General features: G+C 44.7%; 1 protein-coding gene across 3 annotated transcripts in view; it reads right to left on the bottom strand.

Moving 5' to 3' along the window:
• The window catches only part of REPS2 (RALBP1 associated Eps domain containing 2), a 247,421-nt gene that overhangs the window by 165,368 nt on the left and 66,380 nt on the right, over positions 1-15,673 (bottom strand). For 2 of the 3 annotated variants that reach the window (XM_047765005.1, XM_047765006.1), the window contains exons 2-4: positions 12,228-12,351; positions 3,015-3,163; positions 354-477 (exon numbers count right to left, since the gene is read on the bottom strand). In XM_047765005.1, the coding sequence (XP_047620961.1) occupies positions 354-477; positions 3,015-3,163; positions 12,228-12,351 (397 nt within the window). Of the gene's footprint in view, positions 1-353; positions 481-3,014; positions 3,164-12,227; positions 12,352-15,673 lie in introns of all 3 variants that reach the window. The other variant, XM_047765004.1, reaches the window with a different exon arrangement.

Below are 15,673 nucleotides of genomic sequence, written 5' to 3'. Positions count from 1 at the left end.
TATCATATAAATATGTCTGGTATGTTTGCAGAAGGGAGTAACAATTCCAAAACAACACACATCCTTCATAGGCTCGGTTCCTGTGGGATGAAATCTGCATATGAAGGGTTAATCACCTAACTCATCATCTACGAGGCTAAAGATGCCAGTTTGTAGGACAGAAAACAAAGCACTGCTGAGACAGACTTCATTTTATTTTATTTTTTTTTAATCCAGCTTGAGCCTACAAAATTGAGTGACGCCAGGTTTCGAAAGACAGAGCAATGAAGTCAGGAGACTCCACGGGCAGCGGCGCTGCCGCCTGTGAGATTAAGGAGGCTCCCAGACACAGCCCGGGACAGCGGGCCTCTTACCTGGATGCATCTGCTCCGTGCTGCTCCGCAGTTTGCTGTAGCCATGGCTCAAGGGCACCCTCTGATAATGAGGCGGGGAAGAAGGCGGGGAGGCGAGGGGTGACATCGTGGGAGACTGCGTTTCCTGCTTCAAAGAACCAGAGCAGAGTTCAGAGGCGATCCCTGAGGAGCCTGGTGCTCTGAGCTGCGGTTATGAGGGATACTGCTACCCCACGGCCCCTAAGCCGGCTGATTTAACGAATGGAGGAGATGTGTTCTCCAAATGCGGCTTGGACAAAAAGCAGTGTCTGAGGATTTAAAGCCTCCCAGAGAACCGTGTCACCACTGCTCGGTTACCTAGATTACTAAAACAAGCCTGAGACACTCCCAGCTAGTCCCCTAAGACTTTCCTTGGGAAAATGAAAGACACTGATCACATGAACTAACAGTCACACTCCCCAATTGTGATCTCTTAGCGAACAGATTCAACTTGCATTAGTTAATAAAGGCTCTTAGTTCCTGGATTTACACTTATCAAATCTTGCAACAAATGTGGGTATCTTGAAAATATTTTAAATGCTAATTCTCCTGGAGCTTACCAGCCAAAGTAAAATGCCAGCTTCTTTTTTTTACTTAATACCGAGAAATTGCAAAACAATTCATTATGGATAAACCACTCCAACTAGCCCACTCCCTAAGCACTAGGATGGAGCCTTAATAAACTACAATGCGATCCCGACTCGAATATTATGAAGGACCCCAAGGCAAGATAAGCAACCTTACTCTGCTGCTGGATTTCCTGCCTTTTTTTTTTTTTTCTTTTAAAGGCTACCGCTAGACTGGTAACTTTAGAATACAAATACCCAAGTAACAAGGAAATGGTACTTCTTATCCACAAAGAGGTTATATAGGTGGTGCTCTTAGTCCAAAAGAAAAAAGAGACAATCTGAGATACTAATCAAGGCCTCTTTTTCAAGAAAAAGAAAAGAATATTTGCTTTGAAGTATAGGCTCGCATCCACAGACTGGGAGGGCCGAGCATCAACCCAGCCTCAAGGGACAGGATGTGTCCTGGCTCACACGGCCCGGGGACAGGCCTGCAAAGTTCCCCGGGCATCCCCATCCTGGGATAGTGGGCCCGCACTCCTCTCCAAAGGCTGGGGGGCAAGCACACCAAAGAGTACTAACTGAATACCTCAGACCTCATTTTATTATATTTATTGTTTTCAATTTCAAAGTTTGTGGTAACCCTGCATCGAGCAGAGCAAATCATTTGGCACCACTTTTCCGCTTGCTCACTTCATGTCTCTGCGCCACATTTTGGTAATTCTCACAATATCTCACACTTTTTCATTATTATTGTATTTTTCTTTTCTTTATTAGGGCCAAACCCATGGCATACGGAAGTTCCCAGGCTAGGGGTCGAACTGGAGCTGGAGCTGCCGGCCTGCGTCACAGCCACAGCAACGCCAGACGCAAGCCGCATCTGCGACCTACACCACAGCTCACGGCAACACCGGATCCTTAACCCACTGAGCGAGGTCAGGGATTGAACCCACGTGGATACTAATTGGGTTCGTTACCACTGAGCCACGCACGACAGGAACTCCTATTATTGTATTTTTTATGGTGATCTGTGGGTTTTAAGGTCACTGCTACTTACTGAAGGCTCAGATGATAATTAGCATTGTCATCAACAAAGTTTTGTTGTTTCTGTCTTCTTTTTGGCTGGGCCCCCAGCATGTAAGAGTTCCCAGGCCAGGGATCGAACTCGAGCCACAGCAGCAATCCAAACTGTTGCAATAACAACACTGGATCCTTAACCCACTGCACCACAAGGGAACTCCTACCTTTTCTTCAAAGGCTCACTTGTCTGGAATTTTATACTTTTGTCTCTACCAACCGCCAGTTGACTATTGCAATTAGTGGCATAATTTTAAAAGCCCATCTATTCTTATTTCTAACCTGCTACACATATAACGGTAGCATTTCCCAAGATGGCATTCCAACCAGGCTCCCCAAGAAGGGATTTCGTGGTGAAAAACATTTAGTAAATGCAGATCTCCAGGTCTCTTTATTACAGGACTTCTCCAGGCCTTTCATATGCTCATGTGTACTGAGAATCTCGAGGACTGACTATGTAGCCCTCTCCCCCAAGAATGTGGTATGAAGCAGCATTCTCCAAACATATTTAACCAGAGAAATCTTTTTTCCAGATTTTTTCAGAGGAAAAAAAACAATTAAAAACTCCTAGGAGTTCCCTGGTGGGTGACCTAGCGGTTAAGGATTCAGCACGGTCACTGCTATGGCTTGGGTTCAATCCCTGACCTAGGAACTTTCACACGCCACGGGCACAGCCAAAAAAAACAAAACAAAAACCCCAAAACTCCTAGAAGTTATATTTCAAAGAACCTATTTGGAAACGCTGATTAGAGAACTCAAATAAGTGTGTGAAATGAGCAGACACAATTCTACATTAAAGTAAGCCCTAAATGGCCCATGGATAATTTCTATGCATCGGCCTCTTCTTCTTGCTACAAGGAAACTTCACGGGCTCATGTCCAAGTCTATAATTACATCCCAGATGGTGGGATTCACTGGAAGCCTGAGAGCAGATACGAGGCCCTGTCCTGTGGGGTTTCGCGGTCAGAATCAAATGGACATGCCTGATCAGACCATTTACCTGCTTATCCTCATCGTCCATTCTTTTGAAGGTATTTTTTTCTGTGATTAAATATGGAATCTGAACTTTAGTTCCGTGCAGCTCAGCCGGGTTCCCAAACCGTATCTCAGCATCGGTCTTTGACATCACAAAGCGAGGCAGCGGCAGCTCTTTAGGACCAAAATCAGAGAAGCTCAAGTGAGATTGTATTTGAAAATTGCAAAAAGGGGAACTCAATGGCCAAAAGATGAATCACTTATGAGGAAAAATTCCAGAGCACTATATATAGATTAAATTTGATTTCAACACAATGAAGGCTCCTATAATAATGTCATGATAGAAAAATGCGACAGTTTAACAAGGTATTTTGGCTCAACATGTTTAAATGCTGTCAAATCAACGGCAGAACAAATTCAGGTTTTGGACATATCTCCCCACTTCAGTCTCTAGTTTGGCATCAAGTCAAAGGATGTGACATTATATAAATCAACATTAAGTGACAAACGGCAGTAGGCAAAACTTATATAATGCTTATTATATGCCAGACATTGGCTTAAGATCTGCAAATATTGACTCGGCTTGTGGAGGCATTAGCCCCCTGTGTTCCCCTTTGCCTGGCAAAGCAATAAAGCAATTCTTTTTCCTTTTAAAAAAAAAAAGATCTGCAAATATTAACTTATTTAATCCTCACAACTCAATAAAGTAACATGATCATTAGCCTTTTTTTATTAATGTGGAAATGAACTAGGAGGCGCTAAGATGACACAGCCCATTGGTGGCAGCGCCGGCGCTTCACCAGCCAGAGCTGCTGCCCTCCAGGAAGGCCCCTCGTTCCCAGGGCAAACTTACCGAATGGGACAGTTTCTAGCCCTATGTGACTGCTTAAGGAATTTTCACATTCTCCAGTTGTCTTTTCATAATGGTATAAGGAAAACGGGATCAAGTTAGAACAATCAGTCCAACGTTCAGGCAGATTTTACTGTCAAAACCATCAGCCACACTCACAATGCCACAAAGAGCTGAAATGCAACAATCTGGTATATTTACTTAGCTTTCAAATTTCTGACAAAACTATTCTGCAAACGGCAACGATACTTTGGCGTACTTCTAGTTCTCGGCACAGCAAATCGTACACAATAACACAGCACAAAGAATGCCAAAAATGAGTGTAATATTATGGATTATGCATAATGAGTTGCATCTGTATCCATTGTTCAGGCTAACACTCATCAGTGTGCCTTCATCTTCCCGTAGCTCGCTTTTCCAAAAACACAGCTGCACTTCCAATGATTGATGCTGTGCTAGAGCCAGAAAACATCTTAGCAACAGCAAGCAAGTATCCTAGCTCCCCAGGCAAAGAAGGCCCCTGGTTGTCTAATATCTACTTCATGTTTATTTTTAGTTGCTATGTCCACATTTGATTCAAAGAAGTAGGCAATATGACAAATCCCTGCGTGATCAATCAGCCAAGGGCCCAAGAGACATAAATAGAATAACCAATCTGGAAAATTAAACCAAGACTTTCCTCTAAAGACAGAAGGGCCGCCATTTTTAATGTTTTAATAGTTCCTAACCCCCGGCAGCTCTCTAGCACTCAAGGCAGGAATGGACTGCAAAAGAAAAAAAGGCAAGAAAAAAAGAAAATCTAGATTGCTAGTAAATCAAAGATAAGCTAATCATACAGTTCTCTTCTCAGAAAGGTACCTTTTTCAGTTCAGTCTGTGAAAAGGATCTAGGAGTTCCCATCGTGGCTCAGGGGTAACGAATCTGACTAGCATCCATGAGGATTCCGGTTCGATCCCTAGCCTTGCTCAGTGGGTTAAGGATCTGGCATTGCTGTGAGCTGTGGTGTAGGGAGCAGACGCGGCTCAGATCTGACGTTGCTGTGGCTGTGATGCAGGGCGGCGGCAACAGCTCCGATTCAGCCCCTAGCCTGGGAACCTCCAAATGCCGCCGGTGCGGCCCTAAAAGACAAAAAGATAAGGGAAAAAAAGGGGGGGATCTAAAAGGATGGAACAAGATCGCATAAAATAATCTGCACCCTAATCTGCCGAAAGGCCGATTCTACTTCCAAGCACGATTTGAGGGAGAAAAGAAGTAAATGCTCAGCATCTGTAAGCGCCCTGACTGGCGTTGCACTGGTGTTCAAAAGATAACTGCAGGAACAATGGAACATGAACACGTCTGATGTTCATCGACCATGACACCAGGGCTCGCAGACGCCCGAGGACACCATTCGTCACACCCTCTACTTCCTCAGCCCCGGCACGGCTCCAGGACGCTTCACCTGGGAAAGAATCCCTCTCCCCCAGAGAGCAAAAGGCAAAAGAGAGAGGAATTTCTCTTGTACTCACTTAATGCAGTTTGTCATTTGGTTGATTTTGTTTTTATTTTTTTCTGTTTAAGGCCACACCTGCAGCATATAGAGATTCCCAGGCTAGGGGTCGAATCGAAGCGGCAGCTACCGGTCTACACCACAGCCACAGCAACTCAGGATCCAAGCCGAGTCTGTGACCTACACCACAGCTCACGGCAACACCGGATCCTTAACCTGCTGAGTGAGGCCAGGGATCGAACCCGCAACCTCATGGGTCCTAGTTGGGTTTGTTAACTGCTGAACCATGAAGGGAACTCCACTTCATGTGGTTTTAAATCTCTCTCACTTAACAGAATTGCAACCATATATAATGATATTCCTATCACTGAAAACTCTAAAGGAGGCACTATTTTCCTTAAGCTGCTGCAAGCCTTTAAAAAGTGGAAAGTAGGAGTTCCCATCATGGCGCAGTGGTTAACGAATCTGACTAGGAACCATGAGGTTACAGGTTCGATCCCTGGCCTTGCTCAGTGGGTTAAGGATCAGGCGTTGCCGTGAGCTGTGGTGTAGGACGCAGACACGGCTCGGATCCCGCATTGCTGTGGCTGTGGAGTAGGCCGGTGGCTACAGCTCCGATTCAACCCCTAGCCTGGGAACCCCCATATGCCGCGGGAGTGGCCCAAGAAATGGCAAAAAGACAAAAAATAAAATAAAATAAAAAGTGGAAAGTAAAACTCTAGTTTGCCAAGTGTGTGGTCTAAATGTTGTTCCCTAGTCATGTATGTACACCAAATTTAATAGTGCAACTTTATTAGAAATTAATCAAGTATCTGCTATCCAGTGATTTATGTCAAGTAATCAGATATGATCTATTTGTCGAGTAGCTGGTTAGAATCGTCTCTCCCAAACTGAATTAATGCACAGGAAATCGATTAAGAGTTCAAAGTAAGTATTTACAGCGGCCAAGGACACAATGAGCACAGCAATCATTTCCCTCATAATGGGCTGTTAGGTTGTATCCTTTGAACACAGAAACACTCTGTATATTAAATAGAAATAACTTTTTTCCCTTCCATGAAGAAAACTAGGCCTCTCCTTTTTTAAACATGTGACCCTCTAAGGGAAAAATTCTTATTTTGGCATGTTTGATGGAATATGAATATAAGAAATATTTCTATCTCCTCGATCCATTAGAAAAAACATAAATAGCATAAATGCAGTAATGAATGGCCAATTTCAAAAGGGCAAGGTGGGACTGGGCAGAGAGCTCCTGTCCCATCTAAAGTGACACCTGCTGTCACTGCCCTCCAACACTGTCCACTACAAATATAATGTCAGCCACATATGGAACTATAAATTGTGTAGTAGCTACATTACCAAAAAGTGAGGGTTTCTGTTTGTTTTTTATGCTTTTTCTGCTGGACCTGCAGCATGTGAAAGTTCCTGGGCCAGGGACTGAATCTGAGTGGCAGCTGCAACCTACACCACAGCTGTGGCAATGCCAGATCCTTCACCCACTGTGCCACAGCAGGAACTCCACAAAAAAGTTTTTTTTTTTCAGGTTGATGTTTAATTTATGATTATTTTTAACGCTTTTTTAAATGAAGCAGCCAGTGACAAAAATACAAATGCTGTATGGTTTCACTTACATGAAGGATCAATGCTCAAACTCACAGGAACAGAAAGAATGGCGGGTGCCAGCGGCTCTGGGGAGGGGAACGGGGAGTTGTTTAATGGGGGTGGAGTTTCCATTTTGCAAGGTGGGAAGATTGGTTATACAACCATGTGAATATACTTAACACTACTGAACTGTATACTTGAAAAGGGCAAATTTTATGTTATTCGTATTCTTTCACCATTAAAAATTGTTTCAATTTTTTAAAAAGCCAAAAAGATACAGGTGAAATTAATATATTTTGACCCAATATTGTCAATTACCACATGTGAGCAACATAAAAATTAATAACATAGTTTACATTCTTTTCTCAGACTAATGCCTCGAACCCCCATGTGTATTTATCTGTTCCACAGACCTCAATTCAAATACACTGCATGTCAAGCACTAAGTAGCCACAGTAGTAGGGCTACTGGCTACCCCACTGCAACAGCACGGTTTGGCTGATGGTTGCCATAAAGAAACGCCAACCATTATAGCCAGAAATCTGGATTTAACTAAGAAATACTATAACGTGGAGTTCCCGTCGTGGCGCAGTGGTTAGCGAATCCGACTAGGAACCATGAGGTTGCGGGTTCGGTCCCTGCCCTTGCTCAGTGGGTTAACGATCCGGCGTTGCCGTGAGCTGTGGTGTAGGTTGCAGATGAGGCTCGGATCCCGCGTTGCTGTGGCTCTGGCGTAGGCTGGCGGCCACAGCTCTGATTGGACCCCTAGCCTGGGAACCTCCATATGCCGTGGGAGCGGCCCAAAGAAATAGCAAAAAGACAAAAAAAAAAAAAAGAAAGAAATACTATAACGTTAAATGTCAACAATTTATTGATTTCATTTCAAATTATGTAAGAAGTATTTTATATGGAAGGATGACTTACACAGATCTTAGGTGTACCATCTGAAGACTTGTGACAAATGCATATATAAGCACATAACCAAGACCCAAATTAAGATAGATTTCCATTATACAGAATTACCTGAGTTAGGGAGTTCTCGTTGTGGCTCAGTGGGTTAAGAACCCAACACAGCATTCCTGAGGATGTGGGTTCGATCCCTAGCCTCTCTCAGTGGGTTACGGATCCAGCATTTCCGAAAGCTGTGGTGTAGGTCGCAGATGTGGCTCAGATCCTGCGTTGCTGTGGCTGTGGTGTACGCTGGCAGCTGGCAGCACCAATTCGACCCCCAGCCTGGGAACTTCCACATGCCGTGGCTGTGGCCCTAAAAAATAAAGTAAAATAAAGTTCTCCAGGTGATTCTTAAATGCAGACAATGTTGGGAACCAAAGCCTGAGAAACATGACTTCTGTAACTATCCCCCAGGAGTTCCAACTGTTTGACCTTATAGAGTGACAGATGATCAAGACTCACTCCCCAGAGTGCCCACGGTGGCACAGTGGGTTAAGAATCCAACTGCAACAGCTCAGGTCACTGCAGAGGCTCAGGTTCCACCCCCAGCTCAGCACAGTGGGTTAAAAGATCCAGCATTGCTGCAGCTGCAGTGTAGAGCGCAGCTGAGACCCGGATTCAATCTCCGGCCCAGGGAACTTCCGTATGTCAGGTGTGTGGCCACAAAAATAAAAATTAAAAAAAAAAAGACAAGACTCACTCCCCGTGCATAGGTATTTATCTCCTCATTCATTCACTCGTTCATTCGACAGACAAGCGCTGTATGCCCACAAGTCCCCACAAGGAAGGGGTTAGGAGATGCTCCTCCCGCCTACTTAGACTTGCAGACAAGTGAGGAAGACGGACAAAAGAAATTAGTCAAACCTGTAAAGGAGTATTTACAAACTTGGATAAAAATGCTAATGCTACGGAGGAGCAGGTAATAGAGAGAATACAGTAGGGAGGGGATCGCCACACCCGAGTATTACCGAACAGGTAATAGCCCATCCAAGGACTACCCAACACCCTAGGGATGTAAACTTTGCTTTTAAGTTCCTATTTACTTTTTGGTCCACACCTGAAGCATGTGGACGTTCCTGGCCCCGGGATCGAACCCACACCACAGCAGTGAAAATACTAAGCCCTTAACCACTAGGCCACCAGGGAACTCCAAAGTTACCACTCTTTTTGTTTGTTTGTTTAATGGCCACACCTGAGGCACATGGAAGTTCCTGGGCCAAGGACTGAATCCGAGTCGCAGCTGCAACCTATGCCACAGCTGAGGCAATGCCAGATCCTTTAACCCAGTGTGCCAGGCTGGGAATCGAACCCATGCCTCCATAGCAACCTGAGCTGCTGTAGTCGGATTCTTAAGCCATTGTGCCATAGCAGGAACTCCAAAGTTACTGTTTACTCCTGATTAGGCATTTTACAATTCTGAAAGGATAGATATTAATTTGTAGGAAACTGTTAGCTAACAAATACTTCTTGTTAAGAGCAATGCAAAAGAATTTTATCTTAGAAAACTATACAACCCAGCTATAGTTTTATTGCACTGTAGGGCATTAATCATTTTTGTATGTAATTTAACAATCGTATTTCGGCCTTACTTCTTTCCATGACTATAAATACCTCTGACCCTCCTACACTTTCCTGAACCAGCTTTACTATATGCTGGCTCCTTTGTTAATGAATTAATTTGACAGGACATACTCCAGAAAGAATCCTGAAGGATGAGAAGGTACCAGCATGTGAAGGAGAGGTGGGGAGAAGAGACCACTAGCAAGCCAAGACCTCAAGGTGACATGGTATTTCCTACAGCAGGATGAGGTGACTCAGAAATGGCTACAAGAGAGTTCCCATTGTGGCTCAGCAAGTTATGAATCCGACTAGTATCCATGAGGATGCAGGCTCGATCCCCAGCTGCGCACAGTGGGTTAAGGATCCAGTGTTGCCATGAGCTGTGGTGTAGGTCTCAGATGTGGCTCGGATCCTGCGTTGCTGTGGCTGTGGTGTAGGCCAGCGGCTACAGCTCCAGTTCGACCCCTAGCCTGGGAACCTCCATATGCCGCGAGTACAGCCCTAAAAAGACCAAAAAAAAAAAAAAAAAGGAAGAGGCCACTCTGCAGAGAAACAAAGAGCACCTGGGAACTGAAAGCAGGGCTCCGGGCTCCAAACAGGCAAGTTACTCAACCCCTTAACTTCAATATGCACATCTGCAAGATCGGGATGGTAACAGCTCCAGGGCAGGGACTTCCAGGGCTCACTCTAGCCAGTTCTCCTCTCCTTGCAGGCACATGAGGGAACCAGTCTCCTGAAGGTGCTCTGCAGGTCAGCGGTTCGCCATGGCAAGTTCTGGCCAAGGCACTGTGTGCAGCCGTAACCTCAGTCACGTCCAGGCCATTGAACTGCTAGGCTGGGAAACTATTTCTCTGGGGTGGCAATTATAGGAACAGGTGCTGCGTAGGAGGTGCCACAGGAGAAAGCAGCCAGGACCGCAGAGCTACTGCACGGAGGGTCACCCTGACCCACGCAAAGCAGGCGGGCCTTTGTTCTGTGAAGGCACTGAGATTTCAGGGGCGTTTCTGATCAGAGCTTACCCTGGGCGTGTAAACTGACACAAAGAACAAACTTAGGTGGATGTCATGAGCACTACATGAGACCGTGTCTGGCACAGACTAAGCCTCTAATAAAGACTAGCGGGATAATCGAGGCCTCCTGGTGGTTAGTATAAAAGGGCTTCTTTTCCCAGAGTCAAGCTCTCAGAATCTTTTCAGCTATGTGGAGCTGTCCTGTAAGGTTACCATGGACAAGCTGTAAATCCTAAACCCAGTTCGAGGTCCTCCGGGGGGGGGGGGGGGGGGGGGGGTCACAGGACAAGTAGGAACGGTTGAGTGATTTTTTTTTGTCTTTTTTTGCTTTTTTAGGGCCACACTGGTGGCATACGGCGGTTCCCAGGCTAGGGGTCAAATCGGAGCTGTAGCTGCCGGCCTACCCCACAGCCACAGCAACGCCAGATCCGAGCCTACACCATAGCTCACAGCAACGCTGGTGCCTTAACCCACTGAGCGAGGCCAGGGGGATCCTCATGGATACTAGTCAGGTTGATCACTGCTCAGCCACAAAATGAACTCCCCACTGAGTGATTTTTATCTCAAAGTGAGGAAAAGGAAAACGTTCGAAGAGCTGTGTGGACATAAGAAGGTAATTCACATCAGAGTGAATTAACAGAGAAACTCAGCACATTGTCTGAATAATCAGCTTCTTCAAACAACTTTGCCAAACCAGGAGTGAAGCAGCACAAGTGACGCTAAGAGTTTGGGGCTTGGCTTTTGGTTTACGTGGTGGAAAGTGCTCAAGTATATGGTGGGTCGGGGCAGGGATGGCGAGATAAGAAAATGTTAAATCAAAACTTTGCGGGAGTTCCCGTCGTGGCGCAGTGGTTAACGAATCCGACTAGGAACCATGAGGTGGCGGGTTCGGTCCCTGCCCTTGCTCAGTGGGTTAACGACCTGGCGTTGCCGTGAGCTGTGGTGTAGGTTGCAGATGCGGCTCGGATCCCGCGTTGCTGTGGCTCTGGTGTAGGCTGGCAGCTACAGCTCCGATTAGACCCCTAGCCTGGGAAACTCCATATGCCGCGGGAGCGGCCCAAGAAATGGCAAAAAGACCAAAAAAAAAAAAAACTTTGCAAAAATAGGCAGTTCTCTTGTGGCTCAATAGGTTAAGGACTTGGCCTTATCACTGCAGTGGCCTGGATTGCTGCTGTGACCCGGGTTCAATCCCTGATCCAGGAATTTTTACATGTTGTGGATGCAGCCAAAAAAAAAAAAAAGAAAAGAAAAAGCTTTGCAAGAATAAATTCATTCTGCCAAACTTTTGGTAGCCCCAAAGTACTTCATCATCAGAAACGTGCTTTGGGAACTGGAGGATCAAAGGGTGACCATATCTGATGTGACAGGCAGGGACAGAAGAGAGAGGGAAGGGGCATTTCCACCGAAACTCTCCTAGTTACTCATCGACATCAGACATTCCTCAAGTGGAAAATTAAGCTGAATGTTATTCTTTTGCCACCGGCTCTAGAATTCCCGTCCCGATCTTTTCTTGCTCAAGAACAAAATCTATTTTAACTGCAAGTCAGTTAAAAGGAACTAATCTCAGGCCACTCTTTGAATTTTCTTTCCCATTAAAAAAATAAATAAATAACCCAAGATACCTGCTAAGTTTTATTATATTTTACAGAAGATTGGGAAGAAGAAAGGAGAAATTCCACCAGTGTTTACAGAACAGGCCTTAAACCCACTAAAAATGGTTCTCAGGAACAAGAAACCTGCCATGGATAATAAAAGGTATAAATGGGAGATACTTACCACATTTAATACTCTCTATCCGCACTGGGAGGCCAGACTGTGCTGCAGCAATTAATTTCAAGGCAACGTAAAACTGGGTCGGACCAAAATAGCCAACCCGCTTGGCACCACACAGTTCTGTGATCTGAAAACAGACAAGAAAAGGGATGCTGAAAACTCCATTTCATAACAGGACAATGAGAAAAGATAGATGAGGAAATCTCCAGGATTTCACAGGGCAACTAACCCAAAAGTCCCTGGAGAAACTATGTGCACATGCTGGTCGATTTCTCTTTCTTCCCGTTCGCAGGGAGGTTTTCAATTTGGATAATTGAATTCTACCTACTCAGGATGTTTCAGGACTGGGTGATTATTCCCATTCTTTCAAAGACAAAAATAAAGGTGACAAAGGATGACGGTTAATCTTCTTACAAAAGAGAGTGACTTGATTTTCAGGGGGTGGATTCTAATGTACAAAGTCTAGAAAGTCACCCAGGTGCAAAGAGAACAGATTCGTCATTACCACTACTTACGCATTTTTCTGGATGATCAAAATTAAAAGTGAGTTTATACCTTTTAAAGTTCTCCTACACCCACGGGCAATTAATTAATTTTTGACAAGGGAGACAAGAATATACAATGGGAAAAAGGCAGTCTCTCCAGCAAATGGTGTTAGGAAAGCTGGACAGTCACATACACATCCCAGAAGTTAGAACACTCCCTCCCCGCAAGCACAAGAAGAAACTCAAAGGGCTTCAAGGCTGAAACTTAAGACATGACACCATAACGCTCCTAGAAGAGAACATAGGCAAAACACTCTCTGACAGAAATCATAAAATGTTTTCTTAGGTCACTCTCCCAAGGCAACAGAAGTAAGGGGGTGTGGGATGGAAATCCTCTAAAATTGGATTGTGATGATCATTGCACAACTATCAAGGTAATAAATTCACTGAGTAATAAAAAAGGGGGGGGGGAGGCAACAGAAATAACAACGACGGGACCTCATCAAACTTCTAAGCTTTTGCAGAGGGAAGGAAACCATCAACAAAACGAAAAGACAACCTACAGAATGGGAGAAAATATCTGCAAACAGTGCCACCAACGAGGGCTTAATTTCCAAAATACACAAGCAGCTCATACAACGCAACAACAAAACAACAACAAATAACTCAATCAAAAAATGGGCAGAAGACCTAAATAAGACCTTTCTGCAATGAAGACATGGATGGCCAGAAGGCGCAGGAAAAGATGCTCAACATCATGAATTACTAGAGAAATGTAAATCAAAACTACAGTGAGGTACCACCTCACCCGGGTCAAAATGACCATCATTAAAAAGTCTACAAAGGGGGAGTTCCCGTCGTGGCGCAGTGGTTAACGAATCCGACTAGGAACCATGAGGTTGCGGGTTCGGTCCCTGCCCTTGCTCAGTGGGTTAACGATCCGGCGTTGCCGTGAGCTGTGGTGTAGGTTGCAGACGCGGCTCGGATCCCGCGTTGCTGTGGCTCTGGTGAAGGCCAGTGGCCACAGCTCCGATTCGACCCCCTAGCCTGGGAACCTCCATATGCCGTGAGAGCTGCCCAAAGAAATAGCAAAAAGACAAAAAAAAAAAGTCTACAAAGGGAATTCCTGTTGTGGCTCAGAAGCAGCAAATCTGACTCTCATCCATGAGGACACAGGTTCGATCCCTGGCCTTGCTCAGTGGGTTAAAGGTCCAACATTGCCATGAGCTGTGGTGTAGGTTACAGATGAGGATTGGATCTGACGTTGCTGTGCCTGTGGCTACAGCCAGCGGCTACAGCTCCAATTCAACCCCTGGCCTGGGAACCTTCATATGCCACGGGTGCAGCCCTAAAAAGACAAAAAAAAAAAAAAAGTTGACAAATAGCAAATGCTGGAGAGGGTGTGAAGAAAAGGGAACCCCATACGCTATTGGTGGGAATGTAAATTGGTGCAGCCGCTACAGAAAACACTGTGGAGGTTTCCTAGAAAACTGAAACTAGAAATAGCTTATGATCCAGCAATCCCGCGCCTGGGCATATACCCAGACAAAACTATAATTCAGATAGATCCATGCACCCCTATGTTCACTGCACCACTGTTTACAATAGCCAAGACATGGAACCATACTAAATGTCCATTAACAGAGGAATGGATAAAGAAGATGCGATATGTATATATATATATAGATAGATAGATATATACACACACACACACACACACACACACACACGTGTATGTGTGTGTGTGTGTGTGTGTGTGTGTGTGTACACAATGGAATACTACTCAGCCATAAAAAAAAACTGAAATAATACCATTCGCAGCAACATGGATACAACTAGAGATGATAATACTAAGTGCAGTCAGAAAGAGAAAGACAAATACCATATGGTATCATTTATATGCGGAATCTAAAATATGACACAAATGAATTTATCTAAGAAACAGAAACAGGTTCACATGCATAGAGAACAGATTTGTGGGTGCCAACGAGGAGGGGGTTGGGGATCTGAGCTATTATATATAGGATGCATAAACAACAAGGTCCTATTGTACAGAGCAGGACACTATATTCAATATCCTATGATAAACCATAATAGAAAATATTGGAAATAAAGAATATATATATACATACACAACTGAACCACTTTGCTGTTATAAATCAGCTATACTTCAATTTTTAAAAACTATAGATAAAGTTCTTAGGTAAGGAGTTCCCGTCGTGGCGCAGTGGTTAACGAATCCGACTAGGAACCATGAGGTTGCGGGTTCGATCCCTGGCCTTGCTCATTGGTTTAACGATCCGGCGTTGCCATGAGCTGTGGTGTAGGTCGCAGACACGGCTCAAATCCCAAGTTGCTGTGGCTCTGGCGTAGGCTGGCAGCTACAGCTACGATTCGACCCCTAGCCTGGGAACCTCCATATGCTGCAGGAGTGGCCCAAGAAATGGCAAAAAGACAAAAAAAAAAGTTCTTAGGTAAAAGAATTTCCTAAGCATTAAAATTACATCTTGAGGAGTTCCCTGGGGGCTCAGCAGGCTAAGGATCCAGTGTTGTCACTGCTATGGCTCAGATTGCTGCTGTGGCATGGGTTTATACCTGGCTCAGGAATTTCTGCATGCCAAAGTTGTGGCTAAAAAAAAAAAATTACATCATGAGTGCTCACTTCAGAGAAACAAAGAAGTACTACACACACAAATATTATTGCAGACCTTAAACTAACACGATGTACTATCGGTAGTTTAAAAATAACAAATTAAATATTCAATGACTCTTTAAAAGTTATTTCAAAGTAACAGATGTTAAAAAGTTCAAATAATAGTAGGAGTTTCCACTGTGGCACAGCAGGATCGGTTGCAGGAAAGTGGGTCACAGCAAAGTGGGTCACAGATCCAGCTGCAACTGCAGGTCAGATCTCATCCCTGGCCAGGGAACTCCATATGCCTTGGGGTGGCCAAAAAAGGGGAA

The sequence above is a fragment of the Phacochoerus africanus genome, chromosome X, assembly GCF_016906955.1.
Source record: "Phacochoerus africanus isolate WHEZ1 chromosome X, ROS_Pafr_v1, whole genome shotgun sequence".
Taxonomy (NCBI): domain Eukaryota; kingdom Metazoa; phylum Chordata; class Mammalia; order Artiodactyla; family Suidae; genus Phacochoerus; species Phacochoerus africanus.
Note: the sequence above shows the minus strand (reverse complement) of the source record. Positions and strands in the feature narration are given on the sequence as shown.